The 12,005-nt window shown below is 47.6% G+C and overlaps 1 protein-coding gene across 1 annotated transcript in view; it reads left to right on the top strand.

Annotated features, from left to right (window-relative positions):
* The window catches only part of LAMC1 (laminin subunit gamma 1), a 119,026-nt gene extending 109,314 nt beyond the window's left edge, over positions 1-9,712 (top strand). The window contains exons 24-28 of the mRNA XM_006211776.2: positions 113-227; positions 1,239-1,438; positions 2,664-2,822; positions 5,037-5,136; positions 6,705-9,712. Coding sequence (XP_006211838.2) covers positions 113-227; positions 1,239-1,438; positions 2,664-2,822; positions 5,037-5,136; positions 6,705-6,961 — 831 coding nt within the window. The 3' untranslated portion in view covers positions 6,962-9,712. The remainder of the gene's footprint in view (positions 1-112; positions 228-1,238; positions 1,439-2,663; positions 2,823-5,036; positions 5,137-6,704) is intronic.
* The last annotated feature ends 2,293 nt before the right edge of the window (positions 9,713-12,005 follow it).

Here is a 12,005-nt window from a genome sequence, read left to right as displayed (position 1 = left end):
CCAGTGCTGGCTGGGCTCGGGGTGGTCGGCAGCTTGGAGGTGCCTGGTCTGCTAGGAGAGAGGAGGGGTTTACCTTGGAGGGTTCGCCCTCTGATCTGTCGCGTGTTTGCAGACGGCCGACCAACTCCTGGCCCGAGCGGATGCGGCCAAGGCTCTTGCAGAGGAAGCTGCTAAAAAGGGACGAAATACCTTACAAGAAGCCAATGACATTCTCAACAACCTGAAAGGTATGAGGGGGCCAGGTAACGAGGGGGTTGGTACGTGCGTCCTCCACTAGGGTGGTTTTCTCTCTTCTGTGAAACATTTTTACTATGAGACTGTCTGAACATACACAACATGAAAGACAATAGTATAATAAATCCTATATACCCATCATGCAGATCAGCAGTTAATATTCTTACTGTATTAATTCCATCCCCCAGCACCTACCCTAATTTTTTTTATGCTAAAGTATTTCAAAGAAAAATCCCAGAGCTCATGTCATTTTACCCCTATCTCTCAGTATGGAACCCCCACCACCACCAAAAGGGACATTTTTCTTATGTTAGGATCACTCTTGTAACCAAAATGCCTTTAACTGACTTAATGGCGTTAAGTGGAGATTATCTTTAATTTTCTCTGCCAGTTGCATCTCAATCTTTGTGTTTTCTTTCCTCACCCAAGATTAAAAAAGAAATGTGCTCAATTCACTGTGCAGCCTTGGCCTTGCCTCTAATAAACGTAGGTGCTGTAAACACAGAAGCTTTACAGGATAATGGTTGAATGTATGGATTCTGAGTCCATGGGTTTGGGTTAGAATCCCTTATCCCCCTCTTACTTACTATGAATCCTTGGAAAAATTATCTACCTCTTTAATCCTCAGTTTTCTCACATGTGGAAGTGACAGGGTGCCAGCATCGCAAGCACATAAGGCTGGTACCTAACACGTAGTAAACATGAAGTGAGCTTCAGCTTTCCACATGGGGTGAGGTGGAGCCTATGGCTTCCTCAGCGCCCTGCACGGAAGTCAGTTTTTCAAGTGAGAATTTGCCTTCCAGAAACAGGCGTTCGTTCATATGAATCTCCCACGTAGCTCTGTGTGCTTTGTTCTCCTAGGATTTCAGTGCATGCTGTTTTTCATCCTTTCCCCCCAGCTTTCATTGTTCATAAAATAGAAAAACCCAGTGGCAGCTCCCTGAAAGCTCCCCCTTTGGCTTGTTGAAAGCTCAGTTCGAATGCAGCCCTTGAACTTGCTTTAGATTTCGACAGGCGAGTAAACGATAACAAGACTGCTGCAGAGGAGGCACTGAGGAGGATCCCCGCCATCAACCAGACCATCGTCGAAGCCAACGAGAAGACGAGGGAAGCCCAGCAGGCGCTGGGCAACGCCGCCGCAGACGCCACCGAGGCCAGGAACAAGGCCCATGAGGCGGAGAGGATCGCCAGCCTCGTCCAGAAGGTGTGCGGACCCCTCTCTTCCGGGGCAGAGCGTTGGCACGTGTGCTTCTCTAGTCATTTTCCAGTTTCTTTCCAGCCCCCCAGAAGCTCTTGCAAGTTTCTTCCTTGACTCCAGTGAAGTTGCATCACACCATCCTTGTCGTTCGTTCATTTTTTCCTTAGAGCAGGTAACCACACTGATTGTGGAGGGAGAATCAATCAGAGGGTCCTTTACTCTCAAACTTCTACGACGTCTCAGTGGCAGGATTACGCGTTGTGAGGAGCCGGGGTGGCTTCAGGGACCCATAGAACCCCCTCCTGCACACACACACACGAATCAGACTCTTTCTAAGCAAATACAGTTCCTCAAGACGCCGAGTGCGAAGTCAGGACGGTCCTCAGGCCCCTCCTTCCAAGCCCGGTGCCGTGTGTAAGCCCCTCCTATCTAGGGTTCTCGCAGCCCCCAGTGCTGGGATGCTTCCTGCTCCTCTTACGGAATCATTTCTTTCGGCGGGCTTTCTCTTACTTAGAGATCAGTCTGTTTGTTTTATTTAAAGGCGAGATCAGAGCTGATTTTCAAATTAAGTGTGTAAGAATCACACATTTTTCAGTTTCTTTAGAACAGTTGGTTCTTGGATTAATTGTATTTTATAAAATAGATCATGTTTCAGGATTATGGTCTTTCTGTACATTGGGATGAACTGCCAGGTAGAATAAGGACTAGCTTTGAATAGAAAATGTATCCAAGTGAAAAAGTCGAATCAGTATCTTGTGATGGAAAGTACATACCATTTTAAAATGTTGCAGCTCGGTGACACAAGTGGAAGTGCTTTGTAAAATATGAAATGTTATTATGTTTGGTGGTAATGTTATTTTTTATTACTATTACTTGTAGCCCAAATGAATGATAAGTCAACATATCGTACAAAGTACTGTCCTGGTCTTTCTGGATCGTATCTTTGATCCATTTTCAGATTATTAAAGGAGTAGCAGCATACTTTAGAAAAAGGAAAAAAAAGCTTTTTAATAACTTTTTCCCCGTTTTTATCCTTAGTTTTTACTCTTTTTTTTTGTTTTGTTTTTTAAATTTTTGGTGGGGATAATTAGGTTATTTATTAATTTTTTAATGGCGGTACTGGGGATTGAACCCAGGACCTCATGCAGGCTAAGCACACACTCTACCACTGAGCTATGCCCTCCCCCCAGGAAAGCTTCTTTTCATTAGCACGTGTTTATTTTGTGCTTAGAACGCCACCAGCACCAAGGCAGAAGCTGAAAGGACTTTTGCAGAAGTTACAGATCTGGATAACGAGGTGAATAATATGCTGAAACAACTGCAGGAAGCAGAAAAGGAGCTGAAGAGAAAACAAGATGATGCTGACCAGGATATGATGATGGCGGGGATGGTAAGTGGTTCTGGCACATGTGCTAATGGGCAGAAGGTAAAGGCTGTTCAATAGTGAAGATCCCTCACTTGCTGAGAAGAGTCCCCTTCATAGTGACTTCTGCTTTTCATTGTGTTTTCTGGTCAAGAACTGGGTTAGTAACTTACATAGAAGACAGAGAATTTGGATCTTCCGCCAGGCTGTTGCACAATAGTTCCTTCCCAAAGCTACTCTCAGCTAAAAGCAAAGCGTTGTTTTACACATTTGAGGTTTTAGGACATTTAAAAGTATGTATTTATATTTTTGAATGGGTAATTCATAGATGGTATGAAATCATAAAGGAACAAGGAAGGAAAGAAAAGTGAGTTTCCTTCCTCCTCCTGTTCTCCCCAGCAACTTGCTCCCTAAAGGCAAAGGCCAGTTTCTTGTGTAAAAGGACGTTTTTGAAGATGACAAAACATACCAAGCTTACATCTAATTTAATTTTTCACCTTTTTCGATGATGTGTATATATAACAAAATTGGCTGTGAACGCATGCCCAGCAAAGGACTGGAGTCCATTCTTCTGTTTAATCTATATTTTACTTTTGAAAGACTTTGATGGGGTCACAGTGGAAATATTCCTTTCCAGTTCATCCTGATTGCAGTCGCTGTAACGACAGACATGACCCTGTTTGTGCATTTTCAGTGCAAGGAAGGGACCCCCCCCCTCTTCCACTCCTGCTAAAAACCATGCCCTTCACTGTAGGTCATTTGGGATGGAGAGAAGATACACTAAGCCTGTGAATCTAGGTGAAGAAGTCCCAAGGGCAGTGATGTGCAAATCCCTTATTTTATTAGGTATTTTGGGGGGTTTTTTGGTTTTGAATTGTCATAATTTTCTGTAGCAAGATAAGGCTCAAGTGGAAATTCCCATCTAGTAAAAATGTGTTTTTTTCATATGTGCTGAGGGTCTCTTGATTTTATTGTTTAATACCGTTTTAGAAACATTAGATTTAGAGCCTATTGAAAGAAGGGAAAAGATATATATTCTCTGTGAGCCTCAGGAAAGGGTATGGATTGAATTCCAAGGGTAGAAAGAAGATCTGTCTTTTGTACCAAAAGGTAAGTAACTTCTGCGGAGCACAGAGCACCCCCACGTACTGTCCCACTTACTATCAGTCCTGAAAGGCCACCGTTGCACCAGTGTTGTTGGAGTCTGTAACCTGTTTTGTTTTTTTAATGGAAAGAGTGAAGGCTCCCAGTTGTTCCTGGAAGAGGAGGCTGCAGGCAGCAGGTTAGGATGGACAGGGAGGCTCTCGCAGGCTGTGGCAGCATCCTTTTCTGCTCTCCTAGAGCACTCGCAGGCAGCCGGGGACGGCGCAGGGAGAATGGCTGAGATTTGAACAGAGGTTAATTATTTATATGTGAAGGATTTTCCCCCTCGCTTTCTTTTCCTTCTGAAAATCTTCGCATTGTTTCTATCCAAAAATTTTGCATTGCCTTGACCCGGAGAACTAGGAGCAACAGCTCTGTGGTAGGAAGCTCAGAGCTACTCACTCATGACCAGGACTGTTTGTGATTGCGTCTGTTTTCTGATGCTTGGACACTTCCCGTCCGTCGCTGTTTCCTGTGACTCACGCACAAGTGTGTTTGTTCAAGTTTTTTCACGGAATTTTCCCAAATGTATTTACCTTTGGGTGATTTGTTAAATGTAAGTTGTATTACTGGTGTGTGTGTGTGGTGTGGTGTGGTGTGTGTGTGTGTATGGCTGCAGGGGGAGAGGGGTCTGTAGAAGAATGTCACATAATTATGAAAATTATCTGAGACCAGGACATTTCCAATAATCAAGTCCCTCAGTGTCCTGGTGGTCATGCTTTGGTTTTAAAATGTAGTTTTTATACACATCCTTAAAAAAATAACCTGTTTCTGCTTGATGGGTTTTTTTATGCACACCTCCATCTATGCCTGAGTGAGAAAGTGAGAAAAGGAGATACGGGTCTTTGAAATAAAAAAACGGTCAGTGCAGGCGTAGTGACCGCCCCTTCATGACTGTCGTATGAGTAAAACCCCGACGTCCTGGACGTGAGGACACCCCCCCCAAAAGACCTACAGTAAGAGATTATGGTGTCATGAGTTAGGCGGGGGGGAGCATCTGAAAATTAGATTTGTTTACTCATTGGGGGGAAATTTCAAGAAGACAAGAACGTGCCATCAGGACGACCTGCATCACTTAACCTTTTTTTTCCTGCGCAGGCTTCACAGGCCGCTCAGGAAGCCGAGGTCAACGCCAGAAAGGCCAAGAGCTCTGTCACCAGCCTCCTCAGCCTTGTCACTGACCTCCTGGAGCAGCTGGGTAAGTGCTCAGAGCCGTTTCACGCAGTCTCAGAGTTCCCTGTGCTGTTCTTGGGACCTGAGACAGTTGACTCAAAAGCAGGTATTATTGTGTAAAGGTTTGCACGAATTGAATTGTGTCTTTAAATTGTATAATTCAGTAAGTTCTTACTAGGTCCTTCGCAGAATCTGACCTCAGTATTGGAATCTGTGGTCCAAGGACTTAATACAGTTTTGGAAATACGCTGCCAGCCAGGGTGGCTCATTTACAGCCAAGGTTTATGATACAATGAGCAGGGATGACTCTCAGCTCATCCTGCTGACAGCATGTCTTTAAATAAGGATCTAAAGTGGATTTCAATGATAGAATAAAAGAATACTGTAAAGGGTCATTGATTAGAAGATAATCTGATGAGGGGACAGTCTTTCTGCCAAAAGAAAGAAGAGGCTTTCTTTTTGAAGGAAATGGAAGCACATGGAAGTGTCCGTTTAGTCCAGGTGGACAGGGAGCGGGCCTCATTACAGGGCAGGGGTGCTTTCGTCACAAAGTTGCAAAGTCGTAGCCCTCCAGCCGGTAGGGCTGCGGCGAGGCGTTCTGTTTCAATGCACTAGCCTGTAATGTTTGGCTTTGGCTGGTGTTTTGTGGGAGTGGTTTTTTGGGGGGGGGGTGATTTTTTATCTGTCTTAATTGTCAAGAATAAGAAATTATATGCCAGCAGATGGATTTTAAAATGAAAGTAAGCTAAAAGAGGTAGCTTTCTATGGCAGAAAAAGCTGAATTTCAAAGGTAGTCAGACTTGAGTTGGAATCTTTGTTGCCTATAAGCTGTTGAAAATTTGGGGCAAATTACTTAACATCTGAGAGTCACTGATGTGAAAGGGTCTTGTGAGAATTTAATCAAGTACAGTTTGCATAAACTGCTGGTCTCTGGGCAGCTAGCTGTCTGCTTTCATTTACTATAGAAGCAATTCCTCTTAAAAGAACCTCTTCTTGCTAATTTTAAAGCAAAGCTTTAAAAATTTGCTGAAATTATTTCAGCATTTCAACCCTGGCCATTTTCCATAGGAGGGCTCCTATAATGAAGTCTAACTCCCAGGAGCAGGACATGACCCCCAAAACAACCCAGCTTCTCTGCAGTCTAGAGCTGAGGGCTCAGGGTTCTAGCTCAAAGATTTTTATATTCCTTAGACGGCACTAAAAAGGCACAAAGATTGCATACATAAATGTGAAAAAGGTGTTAAACATTACCAACTGACCTTCAAAACCACAAGTGAGGCTGAAGGTCTGGAACGTGATAGCTGTCTATTTAGAAAACATTTCACAAAAACCATTTTCTCAGAAAAAAAATCCAGCCCCAATGTTCACGTATTCGGCATATGCTCTGACCCATCCTTGCTGTGTTAGGTCGGTGTCGTACGTGGTTTGCGTTGTCCGTGCCCTCGTATGGCAGGCGTCAGGTTCTCGGGCGACTTGGGTGCAGTGGCAGGTGCTGGGCTTCCTTTTAAAACGAGGCTGGCGGAGGTCCTTGTGCGGTGATGTGATTCGTACTGAACGCGTCTGTCCTCTTCCGTGTCCTCTCTGACGCTGCAGGGCAGCTGGACACAGTGGACCTAAACAAGCTAAATGAGATCGAAGGCACCCTGAACAAAGCCAAAGATGAAATGAAAGTCAGTGATCTAGACAGGAAGGTGTCCAACCTGGAGGACGAGGCCAGGAAGCAGGAGGCGGCCATCATGGACTACAACAGAGACATCGAGGAGATCCTGAAGGACATCCGCAACCTGGAGGACATCAGGAAGACGCTGCCCTCCGGCTGCTTCAACACCCCGTCCATCGAGAAGCCCTAGCCGCTTCCGCTCGGGCTGGAGGGCAGCCACCCCGGCCGGGCAGCCGTCGCGAGGCCACAGAGTGCCTTAACACAAAGATTACATTTTTTCCAGACCCCCACTTCTCTGCTGCTCTCCACCACTGTCCTTTTGAACCAGGAAAAGTCACAAAGTTTAAAGAGAAGCAAATTAAACAGCATGAATCGGGAACAAAGGGTTTTATCTAATAAGGTCTCTTCCCCTCACGGCGCCCCCTCTTCCCCACACTTCCCCTCTGCGTCGCACGAGGACGTCTGGGCGGCCTCCTGCATCGTTGCCCAGCGGCTTCAGCACCCCGTGGGAGCCGCTCTCCGCCGGGGCTGAGCAGGTAGCCCTCCCTCTCCCACTGATACCAGCAGAACTCAGCCTCAGCACTGTCGTTTCTATGAAGGAAGAGCTTGGCTACTAACAGTCGCGTTGTGATGGCCAGTATATCCAGTCCGCAGGGAAAGGAAATGCGTCTCCATCTCCCACCCCTCCTCCTTTTAAGCAAAAGGAAATACACGTCCTGTGCCAAAGGTATTATTGGTCATTTAGAATGTCAAGAGCCATCATCAGTTGTTCGAGCTATTTTGAGTATAGGACACTGAGCCATCCACGGGTAAGGATGCAATGATTTATGACAGCCTCCAGGATGACACGAGACTGCAGAAGTAGGCTGAACATCTTCTCAGATGTTGCTAATTGACTAGGAAGATAAGCTTTCTTCAGATCTTTGGGCAGCTGATAATTTAAATCTGGATGGGCGGTCTGCGCTCGCCAATAGACATCTTCTGTGCCTGTAAATGGAATCTATACAGAAGACATAGGGATGTGATAACCACTAAAGTTCTTTTTTTTCAAAGTCAAACGAATTCTTAGAGCTTTTTTAGTATATTAGTCTCAGAACTAGTGTCGTTACCTGGCAGAGAACAGTTGGTCCCCGAGATCTTGACAAAACAGAAGAAAAGCCTCCTCGTCCTAGTCTTTTCTAGCAAAGGGGTAGACCTTAGATGCACCTTGTCTTGTCGGGGTCCCACATCCTCATTGTTCTTTCCGTCGGGGAGAGATGAAACATTTGACCCTTCCCCTCAGTTTTCTCCGGGTGTTCCCATCTCGTAGAATCCCTCAGAACACGTTGCCGAGTCCTGGTGGCAAATACTTGCACTCAGTGTTTCACACAGCGGCCAACACCGTCTAGTTCCTGCACTTTGTGGTTTAAGCCCGCTCTGAGCCTCCCCTCCGAGTGCAGAGGGAAGACCCACACGTGGCGTGTCCTAGTCGGCTTCTCCACCTTTGATCCTCAGCTCTGGGGTTTCCTTCTACGGTCACAGCGTGACGGTTCCCTGCCACGAGGCCCTCCCTCCGAGCAGCCCGCCTTTGAGTTTCACATATAGCCTTTAACACTATGCAACTTTGTACTTTGCGTAGCGGGGGGGAAAGAAACTATTATCTGACACACTGGTGCTATTAATTATTTCAAATTTATATTTTTGTGTGAATTTTGTTGTTGTTTATCATGATTATAGAGTAAGGAATTTATGTAAATATACTTGGTCCTGTTTCTAGAATGGCACTGTCTGTCCCCTTCTTCACTGGCACAACGTGTCTGTACCTCCTTCCCTTCCGTCTGCGGTTCTTCGGGTTGGGTTGTTCCCCGCGGCTCTGCTCTCCGCCTTGTGTTTGCCGCATGTCCGCATCAGCCTCCTTTCCGCCACACACAGCCACTCTGAAGAGGTACCTCGACCCGTCTGCCGTTGCAGCCCTGGTCTCCCTCAGCCACACACACTGCTGTTCTCCGTGCCTGGTCTGGAGCCGGGATGACAGGGCGTGAAGGAGTTAGCAAATTTCGCTGAAGGGCATCTTCACCATTGGGGCGAGTCTAGCCAGGAAGGAGCTAGCAGTGTCCTTTCTGGCAGTTGCTGGAGCCAGATGGGTCATTTTTTAAGGGGGTGTGTACTGACTGAGCGCTTGCAGGGCATCAGGGGTCCCGCTGCAGTGGGAGCGGGAGGGGGGTCCCTCCCAGCTCGTCCCCTTCCCGTCTCCTTCATGCCTGCCGGAGCTGACGCCCGTGTTGTGACTTGGCATCCTCCTGAGCTTGCCCTCCACGCCTCCTCTCCGGCCTCCTCCACCGTCGCAGGAGGCAGGGCTCTTTCTTGCCAAGTGTTCACATCAGTGTTTCCTAGCTCGTTCCTCCTGTTACGTGGCCACATCCTAACAGAGACGTGTTGGTGGAGGTTGCGGGAAGAGGACGGAAGGTAGACGGCTCCGGCGGTTCTCCGCCTGGCCTGGGGGGCAGGTTTACTCCCATCAGTCTTAGGCCACAGGGGAACCTGGGCGGTCGGTTGTCCTTGTTGCTTCTTTCCTCCTTTTCCATCTGTGTGGTGTATTTTTAAACAGAATTTTATTTTTAAAATAAAAGTTCTTTATAAGACGATACCTTAATTACACTCCTGCAATATAGCCATTATTTTATTGTAGAGTTCCAGTTACCTGTATCTTATGTGATGAAAGTGACAGGGTGGCCGCTGCAGAACGCTGGGCGTCACAGGGAGCACACGCAGCTGCTCCCGGAGTTCTCCCTTTTAATTCCGACTGTGGCCCTTTTCCATGTGCCTTCACTTCAGCTGTTTGCCTTAATCTCTGCGGTCTTGCTCTCCAGGGTGGTGAATAAAATGCAACACTTGGCATTTTTTATGTTAAAAAAGAACAGTGTTTTATTTATAATAAAATCTGAATATTTGTAACCCTTTATACTTGGTGTGGCCTGAGTGTGGTCCTGGGGATAAAAGACGTCTGAAAAGGTGCAGTGAAGAGAAAGCTCCTCATAATGCTGTCTTCCTTGGGTTATTTTCTTGAGAACAGTATGGGAGCACGCGTGTGTGCGAGTATATACGTCTATTATATGTATATAAATTTTTTTTTTTTTTTACCATTCTCAGGTTGGGATGCTCCCGCATGGGCCAGAGGTTGGCAGACTCTTGCCGTTAAGAGTTAGACAGTAAATACTTCAGGCTTCGCGGGCCGTGCACCGTGGGTCACAGCCCTGCTGCTGTTGCAGCAGGAAGGCGGCCGCGGACAGTCAGCCAGCAGACTACCGCGGCTGTGGTCCAGGACCGCTGTTTATGGGAGCAGGCCCAGGCCGGCGGGCCGGAGTTCACTGGACCCCCTGGTGTGGTCTCAGTCCTCGATTAATGACTGCAGAGGACTATTTTCAAATCCCTTGCTCTTCCTTAATTGGCAGATGTATGTAAAACGCTGTCTCTCCGCCTTTTAAATATACACATGTCATCAGCTAAAGGAACGGTACCTTCCTCACATGATGAGAAACACTCTCAGACATAATGGAAGGAAAAGTAAGGGAACGTGCTGGACCAGCAGGCCATCTGGAGGGCTGACCCCGCTGGAGTAGCTGGAGAGCAGGCGGAGAGGTTTGGAGCTACAGGGACGGCAGCGAGGCCTTGCTTTACTCCGCGGTGCTGTTCACAGCCCGTGAGTGCCTGGGGCCGCCTTCCCGAGCACGCAGAGCGCCGTCACCGTCACCGGGACGCCTGTGAGGAAGAAGCTGCCCTCTTCCCGCTGGGCGTCCTCGCAGGCGGCCTTAGAGGGCACTGGCTACCAACCTTCTTACATACCCTGTTCTTAACCCGCTTGTAGGATGTGATTCAGATGCAAATATAGCTCCATAGTTACTGTGTCAGCCTGATGGGTGGGATTTTAGAAATGTGTTCTCATTCCTTTCGTCGTTTCAGAGTCAGCCGTTTCCCCAAAGTTGGTATCAGCACAGTGCGATTCAAAATACCCCCAAAGGTTTACCTCTTAAATAAGCATTCTAGCGTCTTAGTCAAGCTGCCCTGACCAGCCCCGCTTCCATTACGCTCAGAATGGAATGTCTCCAGAAGACAGGCCTCCGGGCACCCAGGTGAGTCACGAGGTGGGAAAGCAGGTGGCACCGTCCACGTAAGGCGAGAAGGACCCACCCAAGGAAAGGTCAAGTCTCCCTGGGCCCACAGCTTATGGGAACAGAAATGAGACGGCTGTGAACAGCAGGTCATCTTGCCTGTTCACACTAAACAGGGTTAAATGAAGTGGGTCTTAATAGTTGGAGTGAGAAGTAAGAATGCTCCTTCGTGGGTCATCAACCAGAGTGTCTTCTGCTTGTATGGAGTCTCCTAGAGAGATGATACCTGTTCTAGCCAGACAGATGAAATTCTAAATAACAATCGTGTGCTTAAGAAAGGGGAATGTCTAGTAGAAGATCAAAGAAAAGCCCAAATAAGAATTCAAATAAGAGAGACCTCAACATTTCAGGTGTGGTTATAAGACCTCCCTGTCTTTACTTTAACTCTTCTCTGCCCAGAATGTTTCGTTTTCCCCTCCCCAGTGCAGGAACGCCTGAGGCCAAGGTGTTACCTCTGTTGAAACTGTCCAGTCCTTGCTTGTGTCCCCCACCCCCTCAGCCTGGTGCACGGCCCTTGGGCGTGTGTTTAGGGGTCAGGTGTGTCTCACCTTTCCCGCCCCACTGCCTGCTAGCCGCTAAGATCAGGGTCTTAGTCATTCCCATTTCACACCCTCAGGGCGAGGAGGCAGGCAGTCATCACTCACCTTGTCATAGTGGCAGGAAGGTAGTCAGCCTTTCGTCCTGTTCCCCCACTCCTGTTGCTTTTCCCTGCTGTGAGCAGAGAGGGAGCCTTGTGGGTGCTCGTTAATTTCTCTCTGTCTACCTCTCTCTCTCCTCCTCTCCTTCCAACAGCGTTCTGCTCCCTCAGCGCTCCTACCTGAGGTGGATTTGCAGGGAAATAACCAAAGCCACTGTCTTTCACCCAGCGGCACAGCACAGACCATCCCTGGCTTGCAAGCAGCTGGTGTGAGCTGGTCTACGAGGCCCGGCCCTCTGGCCCTCGCCGTTCCCAGTGCTCTGTGTGCATGTGTCTGTGAGCTTTACCCACAGTCCCCTCCGTAGGTCTCTCTGGCTCCTGACCTAAGTTATAACATGAATCCCCTTTCTTTTTGTCTAACTCCTGGGAATGGCCCCAGTCGATTTCAA

This window comes from Vicugna pacos, chromosome 21 (genome assembly GCF_048564905.1).
Source record: "Vicugna pacos chromosome 21, VicPac4, whole genome shotgun sequence".
Lineage (NCBI taxonomy): Eukaryota > Metazoa > Chordata > Mammalia > Artiodactyla > Camelidae > Vicugna > Vicugna pacos.
This window is presented reverse-complemented; position numbering and strand designations above follow the sequence as displayed.